The 19,078-nt window shown below is 50.9% G+C and overlaps 1 protein-coding gene across 8 annotated transcripts; it reads right to left on the minus strand.

The window, feature by feature from the left end:
- Nucleotides 1–32: 32 nt before the first annotated feature.
- Nucleotides 33–17,529, minus strand: BRPF1 (bromodomain and PHD finger containing 1). 8 transcript variants are annotated; one of them, XM_053598727.1, is made up of 14 exons: nucleotides 17,121–17,529; nucleotides 14,593–15,201; nucleotides 8,906–9,865; nucleotides 7,955–8,117; nucleotides 7,420–7,551; nucleotides 6,910–7,038; nucleotides 5,798–6,107; nucleotides 5,136–5,456; nucleotides 4,566–4,850; nucleotides 3,914–4,061; nucleotides 2,348–2,484; nucleotides 2,127–2,245; nucleotides 1,609–1,763; nucleotides 33–884 (listed from the first exon to the last, which is right to left on the minus strand). In XM_053598727.1, the coding sequence occupies exons 2-14, from the start codon at nucleotides 15,189–15,191 to the stop codon at nucleotides 701–703; spliced, it is 3,642 nt and encodes a 1,213-aa protein (XP_053454702.1). In that variant the 5' UTR covers nucleotides 15,192–15,201; nucleotides 17,121–17,529; the 3' UTR covers nucleotides 33–700. The 8 variants fall into 8 exon arrangements, with proteins under 8 accessions (XP_053454702.1, XP_053454701.1, XP_053454700.1 ...); XM_053598726.1 differs by having other exon boundaries at nucleotides 5,136–5,459; XM_053598725.1 differs by having other exon boundaries at nucleotides 6,892–7,038.
- Between the last annotated feature and the right edge of the window lie 1,549 nt (nucleotides 17,530–19,078).

Here is a 19,078-nt window from a genome sequence, read left to right on the forward strand (position 1 = left end):
AAGGCAAGAACAAAGAATTCTAAATAAACAAGTTTATTTTCTAAGAATCAATATATTTTCTTCCTTTGAAATAAATACAAACCAGTTTGAAAGGGGGGGGATCTATGGGAAAGAGAAGAGAAATGGGGACAGGCCCCAGTTGTTTTTAGTACCAAATGACTCTGGCGCGACCCGGAAACGCAGTTACAAATGAGAATAATTTAAATTCTCCGATAATTACAGTATTTACAACAGCAGGGGAGGGGGGTCACCTAGTGCCCCTCTTCCGGGCTGGACAGACATCAATTCCATTGCTAGGCTGGGCAGTTGCCCACTCACCTCACCACCTGTAGGGGCCTCAGGCCTCTAGGCAGTTAAGGATTCTCCTGGCATAAGCAGGTAGAGGTGGTGGGATGGCCTGTTTTATGCAGTGTTCTAACCTTGGGCCACCACTCTGCCCTACAATGCCATGAAGTCGCTGGAACTCTCTGACCTGTGAGACCACCTCTTCCCTTGCACTAAACCGCCATGGGCCCTTGGAGTGTTCTGTACAGTCCAGCTGCACTCAGGGCAGGAGGGACCTCCCCCACCCAGCTTCCCCTGAGACTGGCCCTAAGACCAGAAGTGAGTCAGTGCAGAGGCTGGTGCCACTCCAGGACAGTGAGCTAAGGGGAGGAGAGAGGTCACAGGGCACTGCAGGTTGGGCTACATTGGGCAGTTATCAATCACTATCACTGGTCTCACTGCTCTGCTCGCCCTGCACCTTGCTGCGGTGCTGCAGAGCTCGGTGGTAGGCAATCTGTACTGACTTGCGGATGTTGGACTTGCGGCCCTCCAGCATCTTCTCCTTGTCTAGGTCCTGGTTCACACCCAGAGGAACCAGCTTGGTCCTGGGCAGCCATTGCCTACAGGACAAGGTGAAGATCAAATAAATCATCTCAGGAAGAACAAACAAGCACCAGTCTTCCTGACTCTATTCACTCAAACACACTTCCTGAGTGCTTACTCTGGCCAGAATCTTTGGTGGGTACTGAGGTTACAGAAACATTAATAGATATAGTCTAGTGACCAAAGAGCTCTCAGTCAACAGATATATGAGGGGGTGGGAGAGAGGATAAGGTAATGATATGGTGTTTATGGGTGTGAAAGGAAGAACCCTAACCAAAAGTAGCTATCTTGTTCCACAGGCTCCAGGCAGACTTTACTGAATTAAATGTCCTCTGCAGACAATTAGCAAAAAGATGACATATGTAAATGTGACAGAACAAGGATTCAGAGCCTAAATGTTTATTTCTGCTTTACCCTCGTCTTTTCATCGTGGAGGCAGAGATGGGAAAACTAAGTCTAAAAGCCATCTGAATCTGGGTGGGGAGCCACCCCCATATTTGTCACAGTCACTGATGGTCCTTCGGTTTCTAACTAGAGCTGTTTGTCAGCTACTACCCACTCAGACTCTCAGACTCATGGTCAACACAACCCTTTTGCTCAAAGATCCATTCTCAGTCCATCCCCCAATGACCTGTGATAGCTCAGCCTTTCTATTGCTGGAGTTTCCTGGAAATCTGCCCTGATACCACACAGGCCTACATCTGTAGCTGTGAGTCACCAAATGCTACCCCCCTTCCTTACCAGGTTCGTTTGTTGTCAAAGAAAAGGACGAGGTAGAGATGCTCTCGGGCTTCCTGGGTCATCTGCTCCCCAAGTTTCAACACCTCCAATGGGGGCACAGGAATGGGCACCCCGTGGTGGAACATACCTTCTCGGGGCATCTTTGGATCAATGATCTGAGGGTGTAATAAGAGCACCGTTTGGTTTAGTCCATGTCCTCCCTAAGTCTTGCCCCACCCCAAAATTTGGAGATGACATGTGAAGTAGGAACAGAGAAAGGTTATCATGCCCCTAGGGCTACAGTGCTGACCCTTTGCTTCTTCTCATGCTGAATTATTTCAGAGCCCCAGGGGCAACAATAAAGGAAATGGAGGGATGGAGAAACAGGGTGGGAGCCTTTAAGCAGTACTCAAGCTGTATTTGCCCACCAGTCTATTTGCTAAGGAATAGCGCAGCAGGGAATAGGAGAAATCTACTAATTCTAAGTCTGTGTTTTGGGCTGGAAAGCAAGGGGCATGACAAGAGAAGTGGAAACCTACCAGAGCTGGGTATGATGGATACCCTCGGCATTTGGCCCACACAAGGTCCAGAGCATCCAGAGGGGAGTCCTCATCCTCTGACAGCCAACCAGCTCCCCGGCCCAGACTCTTCCTTACCACTTCACAGGAATGGGAAAGAGGAGGTGGATCAGCGGCTGGGGGGCTGGCAAGGCCTTGACAGTGGGTTCCCAGCATCCCTGGCCTTGGGCGAGGGTACTTACTGCTGTGGCCCACGCCGCGGCCAGTGCCCACGGAGTAGGCCTCATTTTCAGTGCCTGAGGTATCCTCACTGCTGTCCTCTGGGAATGTGCCCCGAGAGAAAGAGGGCTTGCCCCGGCCTTGTTTTGAGGGTGTTGTGCTGCAGACAAGACAATGAGAGCACAGCTCAAAGGAGGGAAGAATGGGGGATGATGTGGTAGGTGTTCTCTCCCCTTTAAGCCCTCAGAGTATTAACTTGAAAAACAGAGCCTAAATGAGGAATTTCAAACTCAAACGAGGGCTGGTGATTTGATTGAGGTGGGCTGGACCGAGCAGTGGTGGGGACAAATTCATGTGCTGTCTAAAAGTAGTATTGGCCAAATCTGCCAGATCTTCTGATTTGTTTTGTTTTTCATTTTTGGAGACAAGAGTTTTACTCTGTTTTCCTGGGATTGAGTGCAATGGCATTATAGCTCACAGTAACCTCAAACTCAAGTTTGGGCTTGAGCAATCCTCTTGCTTCAGCCTCCTAGTAGCCGAAACTACAGGTGCCTACCACAAAACCCAGCTAATTTTTCTCTTTTTAGTAGAGACAGCGTCTCGCTCTTGCTCAGGTTGGTCTCCAACTCCCGAGCTTAAGCAATCCACCCACCTTGCCTCCCAGAGTGCTAGGAAGCCACCACGCCCAGACTAGATTTGCCAGATCTTCTGATTTCACATGGTAATACAAAGACTAGGAATTTTAAGTGGCATTTCTGGATTCATTTTTTATTTTATTTATTTATTTATTTATTTATTTATTTGAGACAGAGTTTCACTATGTCGCCCTCGGTAGAGTGCTGTAGCGTCACAGCTCACAGCAACATCAAACTCTTGTGTTTAAGCGATTCTCTTGCCTCAGCCTCCCAAGTAGCTGGGACTATAGGTACCGGCCACAACACCCGGCTGTTTTTTTGTTGTAGTTGTCATTGTTATTTAGCAGGCCCAGACCGGGCTCAAACCGCTGGCCTTGGTTTATGTGGCTGGAGCCCTACTCAGTGAGCTATGGGCGCCAAGCCTGGATTCATTTTTTTTTTTTTTGTAGAGACAGAGTTTCACTTTATTGCCCTCGGTAGAGTGCCGTGGCGTCACACAGCTCACAGCAACCTCCAACTCCTGGGCTTAGGAGATTCTCCTGCCTCAGCCTCCCGAGTAGCTGGGACTACAGGCGCCCACCACAACGCCCGGCTATTTTTTTGTTGCAGTTTGGCCAGGGCTGGGTTTGAACCCGCCACCCTCGGTATATGGGGCCGGCGCCCTGCTCACTGAGCCACAGGCGCCGCCCCCTGGATTCATTTTTTAAAAACACCATGCTGGCCAAACAAAATATGTCTATAGGCCAAATCTAGGGTACCTTAACCCGGGATGGTTCCCTCTGTTCTGTGATGGTGAAACTGATCTATCCCATTTATTTTGCAGAGAACCTTGGGTTTCAGGTTTATCTATGCTGACATAGCAGCCATCACACTTCTCATGGAGAAAAACCTGGGAAAGCCCATGAGCCCTGGAAGGGCATCTCTGAAGGCTGGCCTTTATTTAGGAGGTAGTACCTGGTCCGGTCTGAGGCAGCGCTGCTGCTGCTACTGCTGCTGGACTCAGAGTCTGAGCTGCTCCGGGGAAGGCTACAGTCATTACGGTATACCAAGAAACTCTTCTTCACTGGCTGGTTTCCACTGCTGAAGCCATTGGCTGGTAAATCTTGGTAGGGGGGAAGACGAGGAGAGAAGGAACCAGTCAGGAAGGTGTAGACTGGAGATGATTCAGAGTAAGAGGGACTTAGAGCTTTGGTTCTCTTCTGTACTGGAAAATTCTTCCAAGCCTGGCCAGCAGATCTAGCTCTGGGTAGTGTCTACCACAGTCAGCCCCAGCTCTGCCCACCCCCTTTCTTCCCTTGGCAGTTCCTGGCCTTAGGACACAAATGGCTTAAAGAGCAGATCCCCAAGGAAGGTGAGAAGAGAAAAGGTGAAGCGATTCAATGGGGGCAGGAAGCGGGAACATGCCCTGGGTGGGAATATAGCTGGGTCAGTGTCTCTGGGCCTCAGTTTCCCTGACTGTAAAATGAGTGGATTGGGATTAAAGGACTCCTAGGGTCCTCAGAGTTCTGTCTTCTATGGGCAAATAAAGAGATAGTTGGGAATATGTTGGAAGAATGGCAGGTTTTTTGCTCACTCTCTTGGGGGGCTGGGTGATGGTGAGGCTCACCCATTGGGGGGTCTTCTGTGGACTTATCACTGTCGCTGTCTGAGCTCGAACTAGGCCGGGGACTCCTACCCCGCTTGCGCTGACGCAGGGAGCCCATGATGGGGAGCTGGGGGGGCCCCACAGGACTGCCTCCGTGGCTGGGGGTCATCTGGCTCTCCCGGTTTTTGGGGGGCCGGCCCGGCCTCTTGGGCGGTCCAGCTGTCTTCGGGTTCTTTTTGGAGAACAGAACTGAGGTTCTCCTGCCCACCTCATGTGCGGGGGTTGAGGACATGTTGGGACCCAGGCCTAGAGCAGAGAAAGAGAGAAGGAGAATTGGTGAAGGGCCTGATGTGAGAAGGGCAGATGTTCGAGGTCATGCCCTGGGCATACAGGACCATTGCTCCTGCTAGAGTTTGGGATAATTTGGGGGGCATGGAATTTGGAACATTAACTCTTACACAAATAGCCAGAGAGGCAGTTAAGAGGTCCCTGATTAGGGAATAAAGGAGAAAGTATAGCTAGCTGTGGAGGAGGGACCTCTGCCTGGGGGTGGCAGGGGCTTCCGGGTCTGCCTTCCTACGGGGTTCAGACCTTTGCTTGTCTCCTGGCTGCTGCTCTCCTCCGCAGCACTGTCAGTCTGCCCATCCTTGTCACAGGCTGCTGGGTGGGGTGTCAGACTACCCCGGCTCGAGGTGCCATGCCTCTCAGGCCCATCCCGTCCAGTCTCCCGCTGATGGGCAAGCTTCCGCCGCAGAGCTGTCATCTCCTTCTTGATCATCTTTGCACGCCGTGAGCGGCCCACACTCTGCTTGCTGGCATTCACCTTATCCAGCCGCTCCAACAGCAACTTCAGCTGCTCTTCCACGGGCAGGTGCTTTTGGTTCTCCAGCAGAACCAGCCGCTCTTCCTCTGCTACTAGGGATAGGGTTGGGAGGAAAAGCTCAGATTCAGGGAAGCCCTCTGAGCCCCTTGAACCTGGGCAGGCAGCAAGAAACCCACTCTTCCCCCTTGGCTTCTCAGAAAGAACAGCTGTAAATCAGCACCAAGATGCGGAATGACAGGCACTGCTATCTATTCACCAGTATGGCTTCTATGGGGGATTCCCGGGGCTAGCTTGCCACTGCTCAGCCTAGCTCCTTTCTGCCTACCATGCCTACTCCCGGGAAGGGACTTCTGGAAAGCTGTCCATCCCTGCCATTGGCCTCTCGTGTGTGTGTGTGTGTGTGTGTGTGTGAGAGAGACACATCACCCACCATCTTCAGTGTGGCGCGAGGCCTCATCTCCAGCCAGGCTGTGGGGGATATGCATGCCCGTCTCAAAGTCAATGCCCATTTTTTCTGCCTGGCGCCGGGCCTGGCGGAGCACAGCACCACCCTGCTCACGCAGCCGCACTGCTGCTCGGTAGAAGATGGTGTCCTTGGCATTATATTTGAGGCAGTTGCTGACGATGAGGTTGAAGTCCTCCTCAAAATCATCAAAGTTCAGGTAGCGGTAAGCCTCCAAGTTCTGCTTCATGGTGAAAAAGTCCATGGGCTTTTTGATATGGTCTAGGTAGTCAGGTACCTGGGAGAGCAGGGCGGGTGTGTCTAAGTGGAGATACGTCCTTCAGTCCCCCAGACCTTGCTCCTAACAAGTCCCCATGAAATGCATCCAGCAACCTCCTCCCACCACAGTTAGAGGCAGGCATATAGCACAGGGGAAAGGAAAGCTAGATTCTACTCCTGACTTTACCAGTCACAAGCTGTGACCTTGGCAAGTCTTTTAACCTCTCTGAGCCTTCTTTTCTTCTCCTGGGAAGTAGTGGTGAAAGTACAGCCAAATCTATCTCCTAGAGCTGCGTGAGACTTCAGTAAGAAAATGGCTAGGGGAATCCTCTGGAAAAGACACCACAATGCTTTCCTATAGCTCTTTTAATTTACTTATCAGTAAGACTTATACACAAAGCTGCTGCTTCAGGCCTCTAATTTTATACCTTTTAGATAGAAGAGTCTGTCAGTCAGGACCTAGGGCTTCAGAGCTGGTTCTTTAGGTGCTGAGCCTTCTAAAGTCTCCGTTCTAGGATTCAGCACCCCCAAAGTGTCTTCCTGCCCTAGGATTATTCATTTGGCAAAACTCAGTCCCTGCCTCTGGGGAAGGAGTGCAGATTGCCTCCCAATGTGGGCCCTTGGGGTGTGACAGGAGTAAGACAGAATCTAGGTGATACATGTGGCTTCAGTTTATCCTGCCCCAAAGCCGCCGCCAGCCCCTCTCTTCAAGGTTCCCACCTAGTCCCTGGCCCAGACCTGCAGCAGGGGTCCAACTGGGAGAGGAACAGAAAGAAGGTGGAGTGAGGGGAAGGGATTCTTACTTCGTCCAATTCGGTTACCTCAGACAGAGGGACCGGCTCGCTGAAGATGTTGCCCGTGTCCTTCTCTTGGAGCTGCTCTAAGGTTTTGCGAAGGAGGATGAGGAAAGGGGTCAGCTGCATCTCCATGGCAATCTGCTGGACCTTGATCTGACAGAAAAAAGGCTCGATGAGCCAGACCCAATCCAGTCCTTTGAGACAGATGTCTGAGATGGTCCCAGCTTGGGAACGTGCCTTCTTTCCCACAACCACAGCTGGGTGTACTCACTCAGGTCTGCCTTCTACAAGGCCCCACCCAACAAAACTTGTTCCAAAGACTCTTCCCTTTCTTCACACTCCCTGCACCGGCCACCTGTGTCACATTACTTCGGATTCCGTTCATACTCTCCTGTGCTTCCAGCGGGCCTGAAAGCATGCTGATCCCTAGGAGCTCTAACCCCAGCACTGTTGCTTCCCGGCTGGGCACACACTTTTCCTTTTCCTGGGTCTGTTTTCTCCTGTATGAAATAGAGCTGGCCCAGCAGCACTCACCGTTTCCCTTTTGAGTTTCTCCCGCTTGCGGATCAATTCCACCAGGAGCCGAGCTCGCTCCAGGTCATGCCGGAGCCGCTGCCAGGACTTGAGCTGTTCTTTGAGGGCCCAGTTCTTATCCTCAGAATCTCTCTGTAGAGGTATAAAGGAGGATCAGGAGACAATAAGAGAGCCAGAGGAAAGGCCAGAGGGGAGGAGAGAACCCAGGAAACTTGGGTCAAGGGCAGGCCCAGCCAAGGGAGGGAGCACAGTAATTTCTTGGTAGCTCCTTAACCTACGTGTCCCCAGAGCCTGGGTTAAAGTAGATGACTGGTATGTGTTTGTTGAATGAATAAATAAACACATAAGAACAATTTTCCAACGAGCTGATAATCTATAAGCATTTCATGCTGAGCCTGGTTTGAGGGGTAGCTTAAAGGAGGAAATAGCCTATGACCCCTGAAACCAGAAGCTTTGGTTGAAAATCTCAGTCCTTATCTCCCTGGCCTTAGTTCCCAGGGGCCTCATTCTGGGAATGAGGAATTTGACACAGTACCCCAACTTGGTCACAGTTCCTCTGAGACTGCAGGTGTGTCTGCAGGCGACGTAGCAGTGGGACCCCATTCCGTGACTGCCGCTTCAGTGTCCAATAGCTGTGCAGCCTCTGCATGAACTGGCTCTTTCTTTGGATAGTCAGGCGGTTGGTGATTTTACTGAGCCTGGGATTCAGGGAACAAAGAGAAAACCTGTTGGGCCATGATTCTCTTAAGTGGATCAGGGATATCTGGCCAGTGAAAGTCCTGAATTGAGAAAAGGGGAAACAGGTCTCTTTGTCAAAAAGGCCTGGGACTCTGGGCTTAAATGAAAGAAGAGTGAAGTGGTGCCACCAATGCCACTGCAGTAGACAGGACACCGAGCTCCCAGCACTAAGCCAGACCCTAACCCTGCACACCAGGGTCAGGGAGTTATGCCCCTCGGACTGCTCTAGTCATCACAACCCATGGTACTAACTGACCTGGGATTCCCACTCAAACCAAACCTGTGAAGGTTTTTAGATGAAGCACAATTGTATAGCAGAAACCTATAGTAAATTAAATAATCAGTACAAGAGAAGTAAAAATAACAGGTGACAACAGCCCACATTAGTGGCAGTAATCATTTCCCAACTTCTTGAGTGTTCCCTTCCCCCCTTTTCATTCTATTTCTCTTTTCATAGTGAGATCATTTTTTCCATTGTAGCTGTTCCATTCTCTTTCTTCCTATCAAAAGATGAAGGGCAGTTTAAAACACCTGACAGGTACGCCAGATAAAGATCAACATTTCTGGCTCTTAATGTGAAAAGTCAAGCGACCTGTTAAGATTAACTTCTTTTGGAATTTGGTGGGGTTTTTTTTTTTTTACTCCTGAAGAAGAAAACCTACACTGCCATTCCACTGAGGGGGCTGTCAGGTCCTCTCCAGAAAGGCTGCTTCTTCCCTCACTTGCCTGTCATCTGCTTCCCACATACCTGTGTGGTGGGATACAGGGCACTGACACCACAGGTGCTGCTGCCCGCTTCTCTGCCAGAATTTTCCGCGCCTTCTTCATCTTGATCCGGGACTTGGCCTTGGCCTTCTTGACCTTCTCTGAGCTCCAGCCCTTACCCTCCTCCTCCTCTTCATCCTCCTCCTCCTCACCCTCACTGTGGGATAGGGCGGGCAGGCGGCGCGCCGAACCTGGGGGTGTGTGGATGTCGCAGTACGCTGTCTTTCGGACACTGAAGGAGGTGCCGTTGGCACCTGTCTCCCGCACAGGCTCCATCTTCATGTAAAGGCCAGCCTGCTGGGCGCATGTCACATGGAAGGCCGTGTAGCAGTTGGCTTTGTGGCACTGGATGCAGGCCCCTGAACCCCGCTGTTTGCAAATGTAGCACGTGAGCTTCCAGCGAGCTGGTGGGATGTGCTCAATGCTGTCAATAGGCTCCAGGAAGACTGTGTTGGCAAAGCAGACCTCAGGGATCCACAAGGCACACACCACATGGGCCCAGCGCCCGTCATCTGTCTGCTTGAAGGCACCACCCTTGTTGGGGCACAGGGCACAGTCCACAGCACGGGAGGGTGACTGTAGGCAACGGCGGCACAGCCACTGGCCCTCAGGGATATAGGGGACACCGTAGCACTCCTGGTGCACGGCCAGGTTGCACATGTCACAGAAGAGGATGACGTTGCTGTTCTGGCACTCACCATCATTGCAGATACAGCAAACAGCATCCTCATCCACTAGTGCATTGGGGTCACCTTTATTGTGACTCTCAAAGTAGGACTCCTTTTCTAGCCGGTCCATTAGGTACTCAAAGATCTCCTGAGGGATGGGACTCACACCCTCTGTCTTCCGACGCTCATTCATGATATCCAGCCAGATGTAGTCCTCCTCATCCATGTCATATTCTACTTCCTCATCTAGTTCCTCTGCAGACTTTTCGATGTACCTGTAGTGCAGACAGGGAGTTCAGAATCACATGGCTGAGATTTCCCTCCCTCAATGACAATGAGTCGTTATTTGTCACCAAGCACTTATTGTGTTCCTGTACCTATAGTGTGTTGTCCCATTTCATTCTCGCCTTAACCCCAGGTACCATAGACAACGATAATCGCTCCTGTTTTCCAGGAAAGGACACTTAAGGCTTGGAGAGGTTAATGCACCTAAACCAGCTCACTTGTGAGCAAGGGAGAGCTGGAATGTGAGCCCAGGCCTGCTACACCAAAGCTTGTATCCTGGCTGCTAGATGACTCTACCTCCCTAGGTTGCAGAAGCTCAGTCAGACTCTTCTGGAGGGGGCTGGGGGGCAGCTAGGACCCGTTGGGATGGTCTGGATATGGTACAAAGAATCTGGGGAAGAAGGATGTCACCGGAAAATTATATATGTAGCATGAGTCATTTCAGCACCAGCTGGCAGAGCCTTGACTAAAGCTGCCGTAGGTTTTCTCTTAGCTGGTGCCATGATCAGTTCAGAGCTCCATCAAACTCTTGGTATTGTTTCTTCTCTGGATAGCCTTGGAAGAGAATTTTAACAGCTAAGATTTACTGAGCATTTACTATGAGCCAGGCATTGTGCTAAGTTTTTCTTACCAGAGCCATAGGGTTAGTGTTCTTACTGTCCTCATTTTGTGGGTAAAAAAATGGAAACTTTGAGATGTTAATTAACTCTCCAATACAGATAGGTTACACAACCAGGGAGTAGCAGAGTTGGACGCATTCACCCTCCAGCCCTCTAGTACTCTGTGGGCTGAGGCCTGGTGTGGAGGACTGCTCCAAGGACCTGTGGTACATAGCAGGTTCCCCATGCCCGTGTCATCCCTAGTTGGCCTGAGCTCTGGCATTGTAAACTACAGCGTAGAAAAGAAAGTATGAGGACTCAAGCTCCTCACAAACTTGAATTTAAATCTTGCGTCTATCACTTTGTGACTTTTAGGACATCACTATTCTTCTCCGACCAAATCTCAGTTTTTGTGATGAAAGAAATGAAGATGTTACCTTCTCATAAAAGTGTGTCAGGACTGCATGGAATGACAGAAATTAATGGGTTAAATCAAGTAACATACAGCAAGTCCTAGATAAACATTAGTTCTGATCTTTCCTCTCTCCTTTCCATGTGGGAGATCGAGCTCCGGGTGCTACGGCAGGCCAAGTGCCCCCAGGTTCTGGGCAATACTTCCTGGGTTCTGTATGACAGTGGGAAGTAAGCTAAGCTCTTTGGGCTTTGGGTTCCTCCTCTGTGAAGTGGTAACGCTAATTAGAATCTATCTTACATAGCTGTTGTGAGCATTAACTGAGTTAATATGGTGAAGTGCTTCGAACAGTGCCTGATGGGGAACACTCAATGAATGTTAAACTTACTAGATCTTGTACAGCCCTTATCCATGTTCCTTGCAGTATAGCTATTTACGTGTCGAACTCCTCCACTACAGGATAGAGGCAGGCATCGTATCTGATTTCACTACACAGATGTAGGCTTCTCCTGGTCACATGAAAGGCATTTTGAGGTGATGGTACAAGGGAGGGAGAGACTGAAACACTCAGTAGGAAGCAGCAGTTTTTTCCCTAGCCTTTTACCTCTTCCCCAAGGTGACTGCAACCTCTGTATCTCTGAACAAGGGTATGACTCAGAGGTAGTGTGAACCATCTGGCTCCTTGCAGGCCTTGGCGTCAGCTCTGCTGGAGCACCAATTCTCACCTCTTCTCTGCCATGACACACATGACATTATGTGATGGTGCATCACATACTCCCACAGGCACCCAGATTATAGACTGCAGCGCAGATAAGGCAGGCTGCATGCCACGCGCAAATCCTGGCACTCCAGCTGACAAGCCACACTATCGCAATCTCTTCAGGGAAGCAAATCAGAAGGCAAGAAAGAAAAAGTGATGGTATTGGAGAGATGACCTTGAAGCTTATCAAATTTATATAAAAAGTAAATCATTTCCAAAATTGGGGCAGTTTAGCTAACCATGGTAACAAAGTACACGGAACATAACCTCCTAACTGGTCACAGCACACCAACTCAGAACTCCCCTGGAGAACAGATCTGATACCCATGAGCAAAGAGTGAATCTGAGTGGAGGGAAGAAGAAAATGTGCTGGTCTGGGCTGCCTGTTAGAGCAGCAAGAGAGTTAAGCAACTGGGAGGGAAGAGAGGCTGAGGGATAGTCCGTGCACTGGCCGTGGGGGTTGGGGGTAGAGGGTGAGTGGACATAGCAGTCAGCGCTAACAGAAAAGAGAAAGAGACAGTGTAAAGCCAGAGGGCGTAGAGTTAGGCTAAACAGATGAAAGATCAAAGAGAGGAGGGAGACTGGCTAAAACTCGTAAGAGAAGAAAATCACGTAGTGGGCCATACTGCTTGTCTTACTGCAAACTTGCCTTTTTTTTTTTTTTGTAGAGATAGTCTCAATTTATTGCCCTCGGTGGAGTGCCATGGCGTCACACAGCTCACAGCAACCTCCAACTCCTGGGCTTAGGTGATTCTCTTGCCTCAGCCTCCGGAGCAGCTGGGACTACAGGCGCCCGCCACAACACCCGGCTATTTTTTTGTTGCAGTTCAGCCAGGGCCAGGTTCGAACCTGTCACCCTCAGTATATGGGGCCAGCACCCTACTCACTGAGCCGCAGGCAGTGCCCTGCAGATTTGCTTTTAAAGAACTGAATTTTAGGTGGTGCCTGTGGCTCAAAGGAGTAGGGCGCCGGTCCCATACACTACAGGTGGTGGGTTCAAACCCAGTCCTGGCCAAAAACTGCAAAAAAAAAAGGAATTGAATTTTATTATATATGCTGCATTTTTTTTTTGAGACAGAGTCTATGTTGCCCTGGGTAGAGTGTCGTGGTGTCACAGCTCACAGCAACCTCAAATTCGTGGACCTAAGTGATTCTCTCGCTCAGCCTCCCAAGTAGCTGGGATTACAGGCACCCACCACAGCACCTGGCTACTTTTTGGTTGTAGTTGTCATTGTTGTTTGGCGGGCCCAGGCTGGATTCGAACCTGCCAGCTCTAGTGTATGTGGATGGCACCCTAGTCACTGTGCTACAGGCACCGAGCTATATATGGCACTTTTGGTTAAGTCATTTTCTTTCTTTCTTTCTTTTTTTTTTAGGACAGAGTCTCACTTTGTCGCCCTTGGTAGAGTGCTGTGGCGTCATAGCTCACAGCGACCTCCAGCTCTTGGCCTTAGGGAATTCTCTTGCCTCAGCCTCCCGAGTAGCTGGGACTACAGGTGCCCGTCATAACGCCAGGCGATTTTTTGGTTGCAGTTTGGCCGGGGCTGGGCTTGAACCCATCACCCCCAGTACATGGGGCCAGCACCCCACTCACTGAGCCACGGGTACCGCCCGGTAAAAACTCATTTTCATTTAAAAGCCTTTATGACAAATTCCTCTCAGAGATCAGGCCTTCTGATTAGTTGACAACAAAGGCTGCTGTTTTTCTTGCAGTTTTTGACAGGGGCTGGGTTTAGAACCCACCACCTCCGGCATATGGGGCTGGCGCCCTACTCCTTTGAGCCACAGGCGCCTCCCACAAAGGCTGCTGTTTAACTAACTCATCCGAACGCTCTCTTCGCCTTGGTTTTTGTACCATTCCACAGCAAGGGTTGTTGCAGGTCGTTTCCTGCCCCCATCCTTTTATCTTTTACCTCATGTCAAAGGAATTTAGCTGTATTATACCTACATTTTGAAGAAGCCACTGTGACTAACTTTTGGGAGGAGTACAAAGAAAAAATTAAATGAAATAAATAAAAAGGCCACTGGAGGAGCACAAAACATAAACAATGAAAATACTGTTTAAACATACTAAAGGATGGATGACAAAAACAGAAAAAAAAAAAAAAAAATGGGAAAATTACTTCCGCAGATTTACACACTGCTTTTCAGACCTTACGAGATCAGTGACCCAAGCCGTCCATCAGTAGACAGGCAGAGGGATACTGTATCTACAGATGGGGTCACTAGAACACCAGAAGCTGGATGCATTGCTCAAAGCCACAGAGTAGAGGGAGGAATTAGAAACAGGATTTTTTGAAGTGTTGGGAGTCTGAGGGACCTGGGTTTGAATCCCGGTTCAGCTGTCCACTGGCATGTGACTTTAGATAAAGTCTGGCACCCTTTCTTGACCATGGTTTCCTTATTTGTGAAATAAGAATATCTACCTGAAAGAGTTGTGAGAATAAAATAATGACTATTAAACGTTGAATGCAGGGCCTGGCATGTAGCAGCGTGGAGCCAAGTACCATTCCTCTTACTGCTCTGACAGGGGAGGTGCTCTTTTCCTTTTTTTGTTTTTTTAGACAGAGTCTCACTCTGTCACTGAGGCTAGAGTGCCATGGCCTCAGCCTAGCTCACAGCAACCTCAAGCTCCTGGGCTCGAGCAATCTTCCTGCCTCAGCCTCCTAAGTAGCTGGGACTATAGGTGCGTGTCTCCAGGCCTGGCTAATTTTTCTATTTTTCTAAAGACAGAGTCGTGCTTTGCTCAGGCTGGTCTCAAACTCCTTACCTCAAGTGATCCTCCTGTCTTGGCCACCCAGAGCACTAGGAACATAGGTGTGAGCCACCGCAGCTGGTGTCTCTTACTACCCTTTATGCCTATCACTTTCCTATCAGTGTTTGTCACCTGTCTTCTGAGCCCTGCAGGAGCAGTTTTCCAAAGTTGGGAGGTAGAGGTGGCCTTACCGGTAATAGGAAGTTGGCCGGGGTGGGGCATCAGGGGTGTCCTGCTCCAGCTCCCGATAGACCACCTCTGGCAGCTTGGGAGTGGTGCTTGCAGAAGCATTGTGGTGGTGGTGGTGGTTAGAGTCCTTGCGCTTGTCTTTATTCTTATGCTTGCCTGACTTGGGAGTAGTAGCCGGTGTCTCAGTGTTCTCCTTGTTACTACCATTCTCAGGGGCCTCCTCAGGGGCTTCCTCATCCTCTGACACCACATCCAGGTTGTCAAAGATGCTGATACGGTGGACACGGCCATGCAGGTCCACCTCCACCATGCGCTGGGCCTGTGCGTAGTTCATCACCTCACGGCCTGGTGACTGTGATACCTCTGAGGGGCTGGGCGACTGCTTGTTGGCTGGGCGTGACTGGCGCCCCTTCTTCTTATGCTTCCGGAGTGGAGTCTGCTGCGGGGGTGGTGGATTGTCGTGGTCATAGTGGTACAGGTGGTACTCAATACCACTGTAACTCTTGTAGACCTTGCGGCAGGTCTCCACAGGGCACTCATATGGTGGTTTAGTTGCCCGCAAGTTGTGGCAGAAAGTCTTCACGTCAAAGTCCACCCCCATGCTGTCACATCTAGAATACACAGATCAGTTAGCCTAGGCCTGGGGAAGAGTTCCTGGTTAGAGACCCCACTATCTCCCAGTCTCCGTCCAGTCTACTTCCACAGTGTCTCCAAATGCCGTCTCCTCTACCGTTGTCCTGATCTGGGCCCTCATCACCACTTGCCTGGCAACCTGTCCTGTATCTCAACTCCTCTGGCCTAATCTCACACAATGCAGCCACAATGCATTTCTACTAAGTGGTAACGATCACGCCCGTCTCTTGACTAAAAGCCTCCTGATGTTCCCTAAATTCTTTAGGATAATATCCAATTGACAATCAAGAAGTGCCTTTCTAGATTCTTTTTACCAGTTACAACTGTTTCTGTCTACACAGGGCAACTTGCTATTCCCTGAATATTTTAACCTCTCATTCCTGCAGAATGGTTATCTATTCGGAATGCCCTCCATACTCTCTGATTGGTGGGCTCCAGGCCTTCTTTAAAACCCAGCTGAAATGTTACTTCTGTTATGATTCGACTCTCTCACGGGAAGCTGTGTTTCCACAGCATTCCTTTCTCACCTCCACCACAGTCCTTACCGTAAGTTTTTTGTCACTTCTCTTTAGACTGGGAGCCGTGCAATACAAAGAACAGAGCCTAATCCACCTCTATTTCCCTGGTACTTAGCATGCACTGGACACTTAATTTCTGGCAAATGAATGAATAGCTGATTAAGGGGATTACCTGATTTGGACCTGAAAGAGATGGGATGAAAACTAATTTTAGCTCATGTAAAAGCTTGAATGGGGTGCCCAATGATTTACTCTTGGACGCCTGCAGAAATCACTGGATTATAGAAAGAGTTAGTTTATTTCTGGGGTCTTTATGGGGAGGCTCACCCTGGCCCAGAGACTGCGTAGTGAGAGTAATTGTGGTGCCAAGTGAAAACTGAGGTCATTTACTCAGTGCCCTCAGGAGGTATGACATTTGAGCTCTTCCTTCACCCATTCATGCCACATCAACTAAAGGCCTACCAAGTGCTAGGCCCTAAGTGTACAAACAGGAACATGACAATCTAGGAACACTCAGCTCCATGCTTTTGCTAAGGAGCTCTCCCTCCCCCATCTCCAATGTTCTTGGGTGAGTGGAGACAGCAGATGGCACCAGCCCCCAGGAAGCCGAGCTTGGTCAGGGACTGTCCCAATTTCCCTCTGCCTAGTTGAGTTCAACAACTCAGCAAAGGATTTGGCACCATCCTAACTAGGCATAGCCCCACTGAGCTCTCTGACAGTGACCCCTCAGGCCTCTCTCCCATGACTTAACCAGGCAAGCGGACTGCTCCAGCAACTTTGTCAACAGCCCCTAACTTTCACATAAATAAATCTACACGTTCAACTCCAACTAGTTTCTACTTCCTACCTGCAGCTGTGTCTTTAAACACAAACCAACCGGAGGCACAAACAAGCTGGGTCCCAGGTGAATGCTGCAGTTCTGCTGCCCTAGCTTCCGAAGTAGCACAGCTCACCCAGAAACGTACCACTGGGACCCGGCACCAGAGGCACAAACGAGGGAGAGCTTAGACCTGAAGCCCGTGGGGACCGCCCGGGGCCGGGGCCCAGGGGTATGGCGGCTGGAGGAAGTAGGAGGCGGGCGTTGGAGGGACAAGGCCCGGCTCCAGCAGTGCCCGCAGCCCTCTCTCCCGGATGCGACCGCGTTTCCCCTTTGTCGAAGTGTAACAAGTTAAACAAGGCTCCCCTCCTGCCATTGGCTCAGACAGCCCCAAAGATACACTGTTGCCCCGGGATGCCGGCAGGAGAGAATGCACTGTCAGTTTTCCCAGCTGGAGTAGCCTGAGAGGTCCCCGGGCCAGGCAGTTCAGTGCGCGCCCTACGAAAGTAGCCTACCCCTTCCCCGCTGGCCACTCCCGCCCTGGTCCCAGGCCCGCACTCACCGGCCACCTCGAGTCCGGGCTCATCGCCGGGCGCGCCCGCCGGGGCTCCGACTCCCACTGGGGGAGGCCGGCGGGGAAAGTCGGGCCGGGAAGAGGGAGCCCCAACTCCGGAGACCGTAGACCTCGCCACCCCGGCCCCCTGCAGCCCCACGCTCTGGCCCCAGCTGCCCAGGATTCCCGCGCTGACCCCTGCTACTCCCGGTCCCGACGGCACGCCGGTGTTTTAACTCCGCCAGCCGCTACCCGTTTCGCAAGCCCCCAGATTGCCTGGCCTCGGGACACGGCGCCGCCGGAACAATGGAAGCTCCCGGAGGCAGCGCGGGGACGGCAACCGCGGAGACCGTGGCGGCAAAGGCAGTGGCAGCGGCGGCGGCGGCGGCAGCGGCGGCAGCGACGGCGTCTGCGCAGGGTAAATGCGGCGCTGCGGCGCTGCCGAGCTGCACTTTCGCCACGGATCCCCACCCCGTCACCGAAGGTCGAGAGGCCATCCTCTGGGACTCGGAAAGGGTCTCCGACACCTCCCGGGGCTCCTTTAGCACTTCCATCTTAGCGTTGAGTTTCTGGAGACTGAAGTCGCTGTCCTAGGGATCCGGGGTCTTTGGGCCGTTTATGGCGAATCTGCGGCCACAGACGGTGAGCGCGGGGCTGGGTGTGAGGAGCCCGCCCTTCTCCCCTCCCCCTCTGCCTCCTCCTTCCCTGCTCCCTCCCTCTTGCTGGCGCCGCGGCTGCGGTGGGGACCTGGCCTTGGTCTCCGAGGAAGGCGGCGAGGCGGGGCCAGAGCCACGGGGCGGGGCCTAGGGCAGGGCTGGAAGCCAGAAGGACGCGGGCTGGAGCCTAAGGGGGCCTGGAGTTATGGGTAGGGGCGGGGCGGGGCCGGAAGAATAGCCCTCTGTGGGCGGGGTTTAAGGGAAGGGGCGGGGCTCTTTGGGCAGCTGGGCCCAGTCAGGGAGGAAAGGGGCTGGAGAATAGCCGAGTAGAGTGGGGCTAAACAGAATAGGGGGCCTCAGGAAAGAAAGGAAGGAGTTTTAGATGGGCCTGTAAGGTGGAACTGGACTAGGGATAAAGGATAGAGCTGGGAAAAAAACGGCACGAGGCGGAAGAGAAAGGGCGGGGCTTGGGGAAGGCAAAGGGGCGCGGAAAGAGCGGGACCGATTAGGGGTAACAGGGCAGGACCGAAGGGAAGCTACTCGGGAAAGGTAAAGTGAGGGGCTGCATGGAGGGTGTGGATTTGAATCAAAAGGTGAGGTTTGAGGCGGTGCAGGAGGCTGTTGAGTGTATATGGTGAAGTGGGATTCAGGGGCTGGGAGCCCTGTGGGATATTCTGCATGGCTACAGGTTGCCGTTTAAAGCTAATTTAGTGTGACTGGGTCACTTACTAGCAATGTGAACGTGGGCAAGTTGTTAAATTCTCCCTCAAGTTCCATCTTTTAAAACAGAGCTCAAAAACGCTATTGTTAGTTTCAGGGGGCTTCAGAGACCTTGGATGCCAGGGAGACAAGGGTTAAACAATGCTTTGTCATGAAAGGGTCTTCTAGGGTTCTGGTGCAAAGCCCAGAGCCTCTGAAAGCTTCAGTTTTATCTTAATGCAAACTTTGCATTTGACCCACTAAAATGTATGTTTCCATACATGATGTTTTCCAAAGAACATCCCAATAAAATTCCAGGAAGATGTTTGCTGATTAAGATCTTGGGATCTGAAGTCAAACTGATGAGTTCTTGTGAAGAAGGGACTTAACCCTTTCAGAGCCTCAGTTTCCTAATGTGTAAAATGGGAATAATATATAGGACCTATTTTTACAGGGTTGTTGTGAGAATTAAATGAGATGGTGCTTGTAAATCACCTAGTACAATATTTGATATGTAGTGAATGTAAAAATAATTAGCTGTTGTTATCACTCTTAATTGAAAATTTCAGAATAAATGGACCATAGCAGAATTATATAGAGTCTTTTTTTTTT

Source organism: Nycticebus coucang, chromosome 8 (genome assembly GCF_027406575.1).
Source record: "Nycticebus coucang isolate mNycCou1 chromosome 8, mNycCou1.pri, whole genome shotgun sequence".
NCBI classification, from domain to species: domain Eukaryota; kingdom Metazoa; phylum Chordata; class Mammalia; order Primates; family Lorisidae; genus Nycticebus; species Nycticebus coucang.

Excerpts from the sequence above, each read along its gene's own strand:
- BRPF1 (XM_053598720.1), bottom strand. The coding sequence starts at position 15,191 with ATGGGGGTGGACTTTGACGTGAAGACTTTCTGCCACAACTTGCGGGCA. Across the intron at positions 9,866-14,592 it reads CGGCCAACTTCCTATTACCG|GTACATCGAAAAGTCTGCAG; the intron begins GTAAGGCCACCT and ends TCTGCACTACAG. Across the intron at positions 1,764-2,126 it reads ATCCATCATACCCAGCTCTG|ATCATTGATCCAAAGATGCC; the intron begins GTAGGTTTCCAC and ends TTACACCCTCAG.